Raw genomic sequence first — 14,093 nt, 5'->3', positions numbered from 1 at the left:
GAGAGAGAGAGAGAGAGAGAGAGAGAGAGAGAGAGAGAAAATAGCGTCATTTCGAGTACCTATAAAAGCTATGCTAACACCATTTAAAATAAAAACACAGGGTATTATTTTATGTACATAAATTAATATAATTTAAATTTTATTCACTATAATATTAGTACCTCTCACAAAGATTTAAATATTGTACACATTGATTCTATTTTATTCTGATAGGTATTGACAATACATACAGACATAATATTACAGCGAACATAATATACTCAAAAACAACGAAATAATATTAAAAAAAAAACCTGAGAGAGAGAGAGAGAGAGAGAGAGAGAGAGAGAGAGAGAGAGAACCTTCTCTGTTCTTAAATGAAACCAAATAACTATGATGATCATTACAGAGTTCTTTACCACCAGCATTTGACGAAAAATTGTACGCGTATTTGCCTTTCGCAATTTTCATTGTGGTAATGGTGGAAACTAGGGGCATGGGAACATTCCCTGACATTGTACCATTTCCCACCACTACCACCATGAAAACTGTGGAAGTAAAATACAATCCGCCAGCCTAGTTAGCTTAGTTGGTAGTGCGTCTGCCTTGTAAGCGCTAGGCCGCGGGTTCGATTCCCGCCCGGGGCGGATTTTATCCTGATAGGATAATGTTCGTTCTCGGAACGGCTGGCTTTCTCCTATCCTGTCTTCCTTCTCTCTTCGATTTCGGGACGATAAGACCATAGCAGTTACAGTTCCCTCTGTCAAACCTCTTAAACAAATCAGTCCATCTTTGACCATCATGTACCATTGTAACATGCTGTGGGCAAACGGCAATCCATAAAGCAGATGATTATGTGTTAAACTGCTGGAAGAACTCGAGTCGGATCCTGTGAATCAGAAAACATAAATGAAGGGGCTTAAAACTTGAAAATTTTATTCACACAACATGGTTTAGTTTAACCAAAGGAGGAAGTTGACTGTAAAACACCCCGATAATCTGGGACAAGTTTAAGGAACAAATAGCTCTTAGTCAAAAAGTAAGATTGTGTTCAAACTGGACTAACCAAGTCAAACTGGACTATTTTCTTTCCGTTTATGAACCTTGCCCTAGGCTTGTGATTCGTTTGTACAATCTGGCATTTAAGTTGTAATGTAAATGCAGTTTCTTCGTGTTATTATATCACAACTTTGGTGCTCACTGCAGCATCGTAGGATTTTCCCAATATCTCAATAATCCTAAAATCCAATGTTTACCTACCTTGCTGGCACCGGTCGCGATGGGCATTTACATGTCATAGCTACTCATTTCCCTCACGAGGCTGAGTGGGCCCCGCAACAGCCAGTCACGGAATCAATGCATGATACAAATTTCTTGACCCCGCCGGGAATCGAACCCAGGTCTCCCGCGTGCAAGGCGAGCGCAGTGACCACTACGCCATAGGAGCTGACTGACTTTAAGTTGTAATGTACGCAAGACTAGGCTTGAGCAAGAAAATAGATGCCAAATATCATGGCATTGGATACGTTATGATCAAATATCATGACGTATAGATAGATACGTTATGATCAAGGATTACAAATGTTATAACTTTCTATTATTTTTGTTACTTATTTAATTTTACATTTTTACTATAATTTTCTTACTGAAATAAGCCAACCTTTTGTAAAAAAATGTTTACATTTATTACAAATAAATACATATCTTATCTTAGATTTTAACTGTATTATTTTGAGAAGTAATAAGCTAATAAGTATGCTGTGTCGTTTTGGCAATCCAAACTTTGGTCAGTCCGTCAATTTTTTTAATAATTGATTCTCTCTAGTATTTTTTCTGAAAAAGCCTCTTCATAATATTTGTGGAAATCAGAGATTTCGAAGAGTCTCCTTTAAAACTCGACTCTGTCGGGGATCGAACCCGAGACCTCTAGTGTGCAATACCCACCTGACCACTTGACTTAAACTCAGAATCACCGAAATCGGAATTTGAAATTCACCTTGCTAGCAAACAAATGAGAAGTGGGCAAATTGGCGTTAGTTTCGCTCTTGACAACTCACCGATTTTGTGTTTATTCCGTTCAAAGTTACTTACTTACTCCAAGTTTTTGCCAAGTTCACCCAGAGGTTCCCCGGTTGGGGCAGCTTAAGCCAGGCATCTGTCTTGAGGAGCAGTTCATCGCCCACGTCTTCAAAGATGCTTGATTTCTCTCGCTAAATCCCTCTTTGGGGATTAGCTATTCATTTCTAACAAAAGTCACAAATTTGGGTCGGGGTTGTGTTTTTTAGGTCTTTTGGGTCACTAGGAAGCTATTCCCTGTGAAAACTCTCTTTCTCTCAAGTTAAGCTTGCCAACACACCGATTTCATGCAGTGCTTGACAACTCACCGATTTTGTGTTTATTCCGTTCAAAGTTACTCCAAGTTTTTGCCAAGTTCACCCAGGGGTTCCCCGGTTGGGGCAGCTTCAGCCGGGCATCCGTCTTCAGGAGCAGTTCGTCGCCCACGTCCTCAAAGATGGCAGCCTGGCGCACGATGGGAGAGGGGAGGAGGAGGTGTGCCTGGTGATAGGCGCGGAGTTTCCGCTTTCGGGAGTTGGAAATCAGGCCCGGCATGCCTGTGGGAATAGAGGAGAATTTAGATTTAGAGTAGAAAAAATGCAGTTTCTTTGTGTTATTATGTCACAACTTTGGTACTCACTGCAGCATTGTAGGATTTTCCCAATATCTCAATAATCCTAAAATCCAATGTTTACCTACCATGCTAAATTTACTAAGAGATGATCACCCACAAACCTTACAAAAAATTGTTGGGGGGGGGGGGGTGTAGGAATAGTTATGACAAAGTTTCACGAGAAATAGAAATGTTAGAAGACTACCCAAAACCAAATGTCAGCTCAAAGTAATAACACAAAGGCTGATTGAGAGGCTGACAATAAATGCTGACCCCGTCTTAACAGGGGAAAAGGGAAAGGTTGTGGTTCAATAAGTGTAGAACTCACTCAAATGCCCTACAGAAACGGTCAGGGGAAAAAAAAAGTGTCAAAATTTCTCAGAAAGGGCCCAAAAATCTTGATAGTTGAAGACAAATAAAGGAAAAAATTATTATTAACAGGCCCTTAAATCTTTCTTTTTTTTTATAAGAGCTATACTCACACTAACTCCCTCTTCTGCTTGTTTCTCATCGACCTGCATACTCTCGTCTCCTCCAATGTTCTGTTTTAACGTTGCCCGAACATCTTCATCCAACTCATAGTCTGACTGTATTGTCCGACTACTTTTGACACCTTTGATCGGAACACTTAAACTGATCAGAGCACGAGCTGCAGAGATTTCATCAACCCAAACCACATTGCCTGGTGAAGAGAATGAAGAAAATGGTGGGCATTATTTTTGATTGGAGAAAAAATGTATATGGTTAATGTATGTCCAACCCTCTCTCCATGTCTGTCAGTGTTAGAACTGTTTTCATTTGCATTGTTTGTTCGAATAATGGTTCTATTTTCTTTGGTATCAGCATCATTAGGGTCTACATTGCTATGAGCCTTACCGTTATTAGAGTCATCTTCTTCACTACAAAGTCCCAATTTTCTATTCAACTCACTGTATGTATCTTTCCTGTCTCCCAATCTGTCAAAGCCATGTTCCAACCCAATCTTGTTAGGATCTCCACAGAGGGTTCTGCCATGTCCGCTTTCTTCGTAAATTTTGGCATCTATAATTTTCCGTACATTCTTATCGCTGTTATATTTGACAATCGGGAAGGTGTACGTCTTCCTATACCTTTCATCATCAAACAGGGATGTCTTTTTCGAATCCAGCTTCTCCACCGATAGCCTTCTCAGTGTTTCATCAGTTTCGTGCTGGGGATTTAGACTATTGATAGATTTTTCACTTCCGTGTAAAGCCGCTATGGGGTAGTTATAATCCGACTGGCTCTTGTTCAGGTAGATGAGGCTTTTGCTTTTTGGTATGTACGTTTCCGTGTCGCTTAGATTCGATTTTATCACGAGGGCTTCGATGTTCGATTCGCTCTTCTTTCGCCGATGGTATTTGCTGGTGTTGCATTTGTCTAGCGTTTTGTACTTTCGAGACAGGCTATGTCTGTTTTCTTTGGAGTCAGTTTCCTGAGTGGTGCTGGGGTATCTTTGGTCTTCATCTCTTTCGTATTCCGTGTTCTCTTTGGCAGCATATTTCCGCGTTTTTTCTTCGTCTCTTGCTTCATATTCGCTGTTCTCTTTGGCGTATTTCCGCGTTCTCTCCAACACCTTGTCGAGTTTCTCTTTGGCATATTTTTGATTCATGGTAAATGGTTTATTAATAAAGTATACGTCCTATTTTGGACTCCCTTAAAAAAAAAAAAAAAAAAAAGTTTTAAAATAACTTTCAGGGAAACTTTAAAGCAACTTTTTGGGAAACTAGGAAAACTTGATGTGAGAACCCAATGTGGCAAACAAATTAAAAATCTGAATTTGTTTTTAAAAAAGACCAAGTTTTGATTTTGTTTCCCTTTTGGAACACCTGGACTTCGTCTTCCTCGGGTCGACTGTCGTATTTGCTGTCGAGTTTTCTTTGGCTTTGGTATTCTTTGGTTTCGTAGGATTTGGAGCAGAGGGAGGTTTCCAGGTATTTGTTTTTGGTTCTACTGATCTTGCCGCTAGTGTAGAAGGTTTCACCTGTGAACAGAGAGGGTAAAGGTTAAAAAAGTTAGTTTTTTTTTAAGATGAGTGACGTACGATTTGAAATAGTCAAACACTTGTTGTGTGTCCATATTCTGTGTTCCCCGCATATGAAGAGTGTTGAGTCGGATGTTGCTGTCGTTTGGAGTGATACCTGAAAACACGATATAAAATATAAAATAATTTCATTATGAAAATATTAATTTGTTCAAACCAAAGTTTTATGAATGTTGCTTTTAAATTGACACTACTAAATTTCTATGTTTCTACTGGGACTCAAACCCTAGATCTTTGGATGACGAGTCCATAAACTAACCAAGACTGAGGGACATCCTCCTCATTTCATCGCATTATAAAATCTTGAATAGGGATTTAGATTAGATTTTTTTTTTTACATTTTTACAACTCACCCATGCTTTTGTATAACCGATCCAACTGTTTCAAAGTTAGGGCTGGTCTTTTCTTTGCTTCATTCTCTGCCAAATTGAACCTCCGTGCACGTTCTTGAAGCTTGTTCTCATCATTTTGTTCAAGAAACTCTCGGTCAATGGAAAATACCGAGAACTGATCATTCTTATATTGACGAGGAATAACCTGAGAAAGGAGGAGAATTTGAATTTATTTTATTATTATTTTTTTAAGAGGTTTGACAGAGGGAACTGTAACTGATAAGGTCTTATCGTCCCAAAATTGAAGAGAGAAGGAAGACAGGATAGGAGGAAAGCCAGCCATTCCGAGAACAAACATTATCCCATCAGGATAAAATCTGCCCTGGGTGGGAAACAAACCTGCGGCCTAGCGCTTAAGTACAAGGCAGATGTGCCACCAACCAAGCTAACTAGACTGGCTTTAATGGGGATATTTTGATGGCATCATTAATCAACTACTTAAGTAGGCACTCAATAAAGAGATCCTCAAGTCACTCAAGTGAAAGGGCAAATGAAAATATTATTTTTAGTATTTCCAATCCGCAAGTATTCGAAAACAAAGTGTACAGAACAATATTTGGTGTAACCCGTTGAAATATTTGCAATCGAAAAACGAGTACAAATTTTTGTCGATGGTGGGATTCGAACCCGGGACCTTCTGCATGGCAATGTAACAATGTAATGATTTAAAATTGATTATTTACAAAAATCCCCCTTTCTAGGCTTAAGTATAGGTATACAAACAGCCCCAAAAGTTGAAAGTTAGGTTAAACTTCTACGAATAGACGTTCTAGTCCTCAGTACTTGTGCTAAAAGTTCAAACATCTTATTCACTTTCTGAGTGATGAATTCGATTACCAATAAATTAACAAAAACCAAGCCATATTAAATAGAACTCGGTAGATATTTTGTTACAGAGATGTTGCCACATACCTACATTTTCATAGTTCAAGATTTGAATAGACTCATTTTATGGGCCATTGAATGGTCGAACCACGTCAAAATACCCACCTTTATTGACTTTCTGGAGGAGCTCCGCAACCTGTTCCTCCAGATAGGAACGTTTTCTTCGTAAATTTTGGCATCTATAATTTTCCGTACATTCTTATCGCTGTTATATTTGACAATCGGGAAGGTGTACGTCTTCCTGTACCTTTCATCATCAAACAGGGATGTCTTTTTCGAATCAAGCTTCTCCACCGATAGCCTTCTCAGTGTTTCATCAGTTTCGTGCTGGGGATTTAGACTATTGATAGATTTCTCACTCCCGTGTAAAGCCGCTATGGGGTAGTTATAATCCGACTGGCTCTTGTTCAGGTAGATGAGGCTTTTGCTTTTGATTTTTGGTATGTACGTTTCCGTGTCGCTTAGATTCGATTTCGTCACGAGGGCTTCGATGTTCGATTCGCTCTTCTTCCGCCGATGGTATTTGCTGGTGTTGCATTTGTCTAGCGTTTTGTACTTTCGAGACAGGCTATGTCTGTTTTCTTTGGAGTCAGTTTCCTGAGTGGCGCTGGGGTATCTTTGGTCTTCATCTCTTTCGTATTCCGTGTTCTCTTTGGCAGCATATTTCCGCGTTCTCTCTTCGTCTCTTGCTTCATATTCGTTGTTCTCTTTGGCGTATTTCCTAGTTCTCTCCAACACCTTGTCGAGTTTCTCTTTGGCATATTTTTGATTTTTGAGCAGCGTTTTGATTTTGTTTCCCTTTTGGAACACCTGGACTTCGTCTTCCTCGGGTCGACTGTCGTATTTGCTGTCGAGTTTTCTTTGGCTTTGAAATTCTTTGGTTTCGTAGGATTTGGAGCAGAGGGAGGTTTCCAGGTATTTGTTCTTGGTTCGACTGATCTTGCCGCTAGTGTAGAAGGTTTCACCTGTGAACAGAGAGGGTAATAATTCAAGATTAACAATGTAATGATTTAAAATTGATTATTTACAAAAATCCCCCTTTCTAGGCTTAAGTATAGGTATACAAACAGCCCAAAAAGTTGAAAGTTGGGTTAAACTTCTACGAATAGACGTTCTAGTCCTCAGTACTTGTGCTAAAAGTTTAAACATCTTATTCACTTTCTGAGTGATGAATTTGATTACCAGTAAATTAACAAAAACCAAGCAATATTAAATACTTAGAACTCGGTAGATATTTTGTTACAGAGATGTTGCCTTGTTGCCACATACCTACATATTCATAGTTCAAGATTTGAATAGACTCATTTTATGGGCCATTGAATGGTCGAACCACGTCAAAATACCCACCTTTATTGACTTTCTGGAGGAGCTCCGCAACCTGTTCCTCCAGATAGGAGATCCGATGCGTGAGTCGGACGTTGTCGTTTTGAATCTTCTCCGCTTCGTCTGGTTTCGGATGCGATGACGTCACGGTTGTGGGAGCCGGTTTCTTGACTGTTCTTAGAACGACCAGTTTGGTGGTTGGCAGGAGTTTGAGCAGCTTGATGATCTCCGTGCGGTTGTTGTTCTGCACGATGAGGTGGTTGTTGATTTCTAGGATCCTGTTGAGAGATATGAGAAGATTAAGGTAGAAACACATTACTATCACGTCACGTCACGTGAGCTCATGAGGTAGTTCCATAACATTGTAGGTAATTTCGTTCATGCTAGCCACACTCACGTCACGTGATAGTAGTCCGTTTCTACCTTTAGATATTTATCAGTTCTTAATGATCTCAGGTACTTCAGGCACCAAGCTTTGTATGCCACAGGTTGGTACTGAATTAAATTGGCTATGCTACCCAGTTTTCCTCACAAGGCTGAGAACACCTCATATTCTAAGTACAGATATTCTAAGTACAGATTTTAAAATTACTTTTGGGGAAAACTTACAACAAAAATCATTAACCCATTCAATGGCAGCCGGTCCGTACGATTTGAAATAGTCAAACACTTGTTGTGTGTCCATATTCTGTGTTCCCCGCATATGAAGAGTGTTGAGTCGGATGTTGCTGTCATTTGGAGTGATGCCTGAAAACACGATATAAAATAATAATGAAAATATTAATTTGTTCAAACCAAAGTTCAAACCAAATGAATGTTGATTTTAAATAGACACTACTAAATTTCTATGTTTCTACTGGGACTCAAACCCCAGATCTTTGGAAAACGAGTTCATAAACTAACCAAGACTGAGGGACATCCTCCTTATTTCATCCATGGTATTATAAAATCTTTGCCAACTTACATTTTGAATAGGGAATTTGATGATTTTTTTTTTTTACATTTTTACAACTCACCCATGCTTTTGTATAACCGATCCAACTGTTTCAAAGTTAGGGCTGGTCTTTTCTTTGCTTCATTCTCTGCCAAATTGAACCTCCGTGCACGTTCTTGAAGCTTGTTCTCATCATTTTGTTCAAGAAACTCTCGGTCAATGGAAAATACCGAGAACTGATCATTCTTATATTGACGAGGAATAACCTGAGAAAGGAGAATTTGAATTTATTTTATTATTATTATTATTTTAAGAGGTTTGACAGAGGGAACTGTAATTGCTATGGTCTTATCATCCCGAAATTGAACAGAGAAGGAAGACAGGATAGGAGGAAAGCCAGCCATTCCGAGAACAAACATTATCCCATCAGGATAAAATCCTTGGCCTATAAGTAAATTTACAAAACATCAACCCATTAATGAAATTTTGATGATTAGGCAAGTACCTAATTAGTCAAGAACACATTAATTATGTCCAACTTTAGGCCATCGAGCAGTCCATGTCTTATATTTCTCTTCAAAATGACCTAGGAACCAAGGATCCTTACTTGCTCACCATCATTTCATTTGTCCATACACGGTGGGTTTTGAGTCAGCTATGTGTGATACATTCCTTGGGTGTATCATGCCCATGATTAATTCACCGGGTATGGAGTTGATATTCAAAGGTGACTTGGAAAAGTTCATACTGGACAAATAATCACGCAACCTATTGCAGTCAGAAAAATTAATGTTCTTAATCAACCCCACGTCCTTCATCTATTTCCATCAACACTTACATTTGAGTCCCGAGTGTCTGGCTGTTTCGGAGCTACCCAGAACGGGTCATCATCATCATTATCCACAATTTCACCTTCTTCTTCCTCGGAAGACTGTTTTTCCTGCTCCATGAACATGTCTTCGTTGTTGACTCGAATTTCCAAAACTCCTGCCATAGTTCCGAAAAGAAAGACACAAACTGTTAACTAGAAGGTACAGAAAGAGCACATAGAAAAAACCGAACTTGTGGCAGATCGGAATAAAACGTTATCAGAAGTGATTGACTGTTAATAAATCAAATTAAAACATATACCTATTCGATTTATTACTCTTCTAAGAAGAAATCAAGAAATAGGAGAATTTCTTTTTACCAAAAATATTTTTTTTCTTTTGATTTCTGATTTTCTGTTTGCTTCTTTTGGAGGTTAGAAAAATTAATTTTTACCTCGAGAAAAATTCGCTAGAGAGCAGTAGCGTACAGTGATGGATAAGTTGCGCCGTAGAATGTGTGAACGCAATAAGCAGTGCATTTAAAGATAGAATGATTTGTATGTTGCCCATTGCATAAATACTTAATTATCAGGCTTTTATATAATTACTTAAAGTCAGCCAGCTCAGCCTACATTAGCCTAGGTGTAGGTACCTACCTGCTAACTGTCTTGTAAGCACTAGGTCACGGGTTTGATTCCCGCCAGGGACGAAATTTATGAAACAGATAAGGTTTGTTCTCGGAACGGCTGACTTTCTCCTATCTTATCCTTTCCTCCTTCTCTCTTCGATTTCAGGATGATAAGACCTCCGTTGTGTCTATCGAGAAAAATTCGCTAGAGAGCAGTAGCGTACAGTGATGGATAAGTTGCGCCGTAGAATGTGTGAACGCAATAAGCAGTGCATTTAAGGATAGAATTATCTGTATGTTGCACATTGCATAAATACTTAATTTTCAGGCTTTCATATAATTACTTAAAGTCACCCAGCTCAGCCTACATCAGTTCAGGTGTAGGTACCTACCTGCTGTCTTGTAAGTTGTAAGCACTAGGTCACGGGTTTGATTCCCGCCAGGGACGAAATTTATGAAACAGATAAGGTTTGTTCTCGGAACGGCTGACTTTCTCCTATCTTAACCTTTCCTCCTTCTCTCTTCGATTTCAGGATGATAAGACCTCCGTTGTGCCTAGTAAGCGCTAGGCCGCGGGTTCGATTCCCGCCCGGGGCGGATTTTATCCTGATGGGATAATGTTCGTTCTCGGAACGGCTGGCTTTCTCCTATCCTGTCTTCTTTCCCTCTTCGATTTCGGGACGATAAGACCATAGCAGTTACAGTTCCCTCTGTCAAACCTATTTAAATATACTGTAGTAAAAAAAAAAGACCTCCGTTGTTACAGGTCCCTCAAAACCTCTTAAAAATAAATAAATAAAATTAAGAAAAGTAAAACACGCATCAAATGTACATAAACAAATAAATAGAAGGCAAGATTCATCGTGTATTAATTCAAGAACTGATTGTAACAATTATGTCTGGGATGACACCAAAATGGGATGGCACCAAAAGGTGGGTACATAGAAACATACGAGGATTAAAATAGGTACATAAAATATAACATTGTGCGAGAAAAGGGTTAAATACAACTTCAGATATGGATCTTTGGGATCTGGAAGGCGAGAGGCCTTAAACTTGTCAAATCCCTTATCAACACCATCGTTCATTCCCCGCGTTCTGTAACGACACCGTCATGTAAGTCGTAGATGACACCAAAATGGGATGGCACCAAAAGGTGGGTACATAGAAACATACGAGGATTAAAATAGGTACATAAAATATAACATTGTGCGCGAAAAGGGTTAATTAAAACTTCAGATATGGATCTTTGGGATCTGCAAGGCGAGAGGCCTTAAACTTGTCAACACCATCGTTCATTCCCCGCGTTCTGTAACGACACCGTCATGTAAGTCGTGTCTCCCTTGTAGTTCCTCTTGATGGGCTTTTTGGTCTGCGAGTCCGAATTATGCGTCATCACGGACGCTATCGAATTGACGGACTGCAAACTGGCAGCCCGCTGGAGCGAAAGGCGCGCCGGCTTTTTTGGCGGAATGGGCTTGGAGCGAGAGTGATTGAGGAAAGCCTTTTGCAGTTTCTCCTTTTCTAATTTGTCGTCGAGTTCGTACTTCGACATTCGGGTGTTTTCGTTGAATTTCCGATCGTCGAGTGTCGAGAACACCCGACTGTTCCCGATCATCTTTCGTTCGTAATCGTTGAAGTTCGTTTCGCTCTGCGACTTTTCCACTTTGCTTGCCGACTCGCTGTTCCGTTTGCACGATTTGATCTTCCAGAACTCCTTGAAGTTGTTGTTCAACTTTTCGACGTTCTTCGACAGCGGGATCTCGTTGTCGTTATCAATGTCGACGTACTTTTCGTTTTTGAATTTGTTCTTGAGAATGTCCTTCTTGTTGTACAACCGATGTTTGTCTTTCTGCCCTCCCGTTTCGTCGTCTGGCTCTTGGAAATATCGGTCGTATATTCTATCCAAACTTTGTTTGCTTCGAACGAATTCGTCGTATTGGTTAGCACCATATTCATCGCATTCCTCATTCTCATCTGTGTTACACCCACTACTTCTTCCACTTCCCTTCTCCATTCCTTTATCTTCAGTTATTCTTTGGTCTTGTGTTTTATCCAGTTTGTTTATACACTCTTCGTGAAGCTCGTTGAAGATTGCTTTCTCAATTCTGTACAATTCGTTGTTGTTCGTCTCTGGTTTTTGATAGTCAGACTCGTTACCATTGGATTTCACATGGGTGTCGTTTAGAGGATAGTTTTTGTCCATAAATTCAATGCTAATCTTACTTGTTGAATACGGGTGATTTTGACCTGGTCTTTGGTATTGATAGTCATTGTTGGTGCCCGTTGGGTGTGTGTTAACTTGTACCCCATTGAATTCTTTATCATTTGTATGGTTATGATTGCGTCTATTTTCAGCGTCAGAGGTTTTATTTAGAGAGTGTCCTGTTTCATCAACAATAATTCAATGCTAATCTTACTTGTTGAATACGGGTGATTTTGACCTGGTCTTTGGTATTGATAGTCATTGTTGGTGCCCGTTGGGTGTGTATTAACTTGTACACCATTGAATTCTTTATCATTTGTAAGGTTATGATTGCGTCTATTTTCAGCGTCAGAGGTTTTATTTAGAGAGTGTCCTGTTTCATCAACAATGTAAAGCCGCCCTACCCTCTCTCCATGTCTGTCAGTGTTAGAACTGTTTTCATTTGCATTGTTTGTTCGAATAATGGTTCTATTTTCTTTGGCATCAGCATCATTAGGGTCTACATTGCTATGAGCCTTACCTTTATTAGAGTCATCTTCTTCACTACAAAGTCCCAATTTTCTATTCAACTCACTGTATGTATCATTTCTGTCTCCCAATCTGTCAAAGCCATGTTCCAACCCAATCTTGTTAGGATCTCCACAGAGGGTTCTCCCATGTCCGTTTTCTTCGTAGATCATATAGGCCCCGATTAAAAAAGAAAAAAAAATCGAAAATTTTCACATAGGCCGTTCTTCTTGGGAACGATTCAAGTGTAGAACTCACTCAAATGCCCTACAGAAATGGTCAGGGGGAAAAAAGTGTCAAAATTACTCAGAAAAAAGGGCCCAAATATTTTGATAGTTGAAGACAATAAAGGAATAAATTATTATTAACAGGCACTTACTTAAGTAAATCTTTCTTTCTTTCATAAGAGCTATACTCACACTAACTCCCTCTTCTACTTGTTTTTCGTCCACCTGCATACTCTCATCTCCTCCGATGTTCTGTTTTAACGTTGCCCGAACATCTTCATCCAACTCATAGTCTGACTGTATTGTCCGACTACTTTTGACACCTTTGATCGGAACACTTAAACTGATCAGAGCACGAGCTGCAGAGATTTCATCGACCCAAACCACATTGCCTGGTGAAGAGAATGAAGAAAATGGTGGGCAATGGAGTGGAGAAAAAATGTACCTATATGGTTAACGTATGTCCAAACATAGTCAACCAGCCATTGATTGATGAGGAGTTGCCAGTTGACTACGTTATTAAGGCAGTGTGGTTGGTTCAGTCCACATTGATCAACGTCAATTACTAGCTGGTCAACTATGTATGTGTGGACACACCTTTAGGAGATGTACCAATCCTGTCAATTCTATGAATTTTCTTTATACTCTGGTATTAATGCCACAGGTTGGTACTGAATTAAATTGGCTATGCTACCCAGTTTTCCTCACAAGGCTGAGAACACCTCATATTCTAAGTACAGATATGGAAAAACTTTGACTTCATGTGAGAGCCTAGTGTGACCAACAGGTTGAACTCAGATTTTGCTTAAAAAAGACCAAGTTTTAAGTTTGATTTCTGGTGATGTTTTATATATTTTTTTTATTTTTATTATTTTTTTTTTTCTCTTTAATAATAATAATAATAATAATAATGAAAACCATATTAATTCAAAATCAAATCACGAATTCTTTGTGGTGAAGCAGAGAGCTTCGTCACAACTTTGTGGGTATCACAACATTACTAAGTGCCTCCTTTACAATTAATTCTTATCTACTCGTATCATCAATCGTTTTACCCTGGTAATGCCGCCACTGGTCGCTACTGGATTCTTTTCAAAAGGCTGAGTGGCACCCCGATATCCAAGCACAGAGTGGAAAAAACTTCGACCCCGCTGGGAATTGAACCCGGGACCTCCAGTGTGAAAGCCTAGTCACCTAATGTGGATACTCACTTGGCTAATCCGCAAACGGACAACTTCACAACAACTTCCAGTGGTGACGCGCTTGCTTGCCATGCAGAAGGTCCCGGGTTCGAATCCCACCATCGACAAAAATTTGTACTCGTTTTTCGATTGCAAATATTTCAACGGGTTACTTTCTGGTGTTCTCGTGTTGACCCAGCACCTAAATGGGAAGTATTGTGCCCCTTCTCGCCCATCTGACGAAAGGCAAACTACGGGATGGGCATGCCACGCCACAGGCCACATCAAGCGT

At 39.6% G+C, this 14,093-nt stretch overlaps 2 protein-coding genes across 2 annotated transcripts in view; both read right to left on the bottom strand.

Annotated features, from left to right (window-relative positions):
* The window catches only part of LOC103517429 (nuclear cap-binding protein subunit 3), a 16,121-nt gene extending 6,678 nt beyond the window's left edge, over positions 1 to 9,443 (bottom strand). The window contains exons 1-4 of the mRNA XM_026829534.1: positions 9,082 to 9,443; positions 8,326 to 8,509; positions 7,919 to 8,056; positions 3,130 to 3,329 (exon numbers count right to left, since the gene is read on the bottom strand). Of these exons, the coding sequence (XP_026685335.1) occupies positions 3,130 to 3,329; positions 7,919 to 8,056; positions 8,326 to 8,509; positions 9,082 to 9,237 (678 nt within the window). The 5' untranslated portion in view covers positions 9,238 to 9,443. The remainder of the gene's footprint in view (positions 1 to 3,129; positions 3,330 to 7,918; positions 8,057 to 8,325; positions 8,510 to 9,081) is intronic.
* A 1,444-nt stretch (positions 9,444 to 10,887) lies between these two features.
* On the bottom strand, positions 10,888 to 12,566 carry LOC103517432 (GATA zinc finger domain-containing protein 14-like). The gene is made up of 2 exons (XM_026829537.1): positions 12,096 to 12,566; positions 10,888 to 11,901 (listed from the first exon to the last, which is right to left on the bottom strand). The coding sequence occupies exons 1-2, from the start codon at positions 12,564 to 12,566 to the stop codon at positions 10,963 to 10,965; spliced, it is 1,410 nt and encodes a 469-aa protein (XP_026685338.1). The 3' UTR covers positions 10,888 to 10,962.
* Positions 12,567 to 14,093: the final 1,527 nt, after the last annotated feature.

This window comes from Diaphorina citri, unplaced genomic scaffold (genome assembly GCF_000475195.1).
Source record: "Diaphorina citri unplaced genomic scaffold, Diaci psyllid genome assembly version 1.1 scaffold1844, whole genome shotgun sequence".
Taxonomy (NCBI): domain Eukaryota; kingdom Metazoa; phylum Arthropoda; class Insecta; order Hemiptera; family Psyllidae; genus Diaphorina; species Diaphorina citri.
The sequence above is the reverse complement of the archived record's forward strand: the minus strand, read 5'-3'. Positions and strand labels throughout refer to the sequence as shown.

Excerpts from the sequence above, each read along its gene's own strand:
- LOC103517432 (XM_026829537.1), bottom strand. The coding sequence starts at position 12,566 with ATGATCTACGAAGAAAACGGACATGGGAGAACCCTCTGTGGAGATCCT. Across the intron at positions 11,902-12,095 it reads ACCCGTATTCAACAAGTAAG|ATTAGCATTGAATTTATGGA; the intron begins ATTAGCATTGAA and ends TCAACAAGTAAG.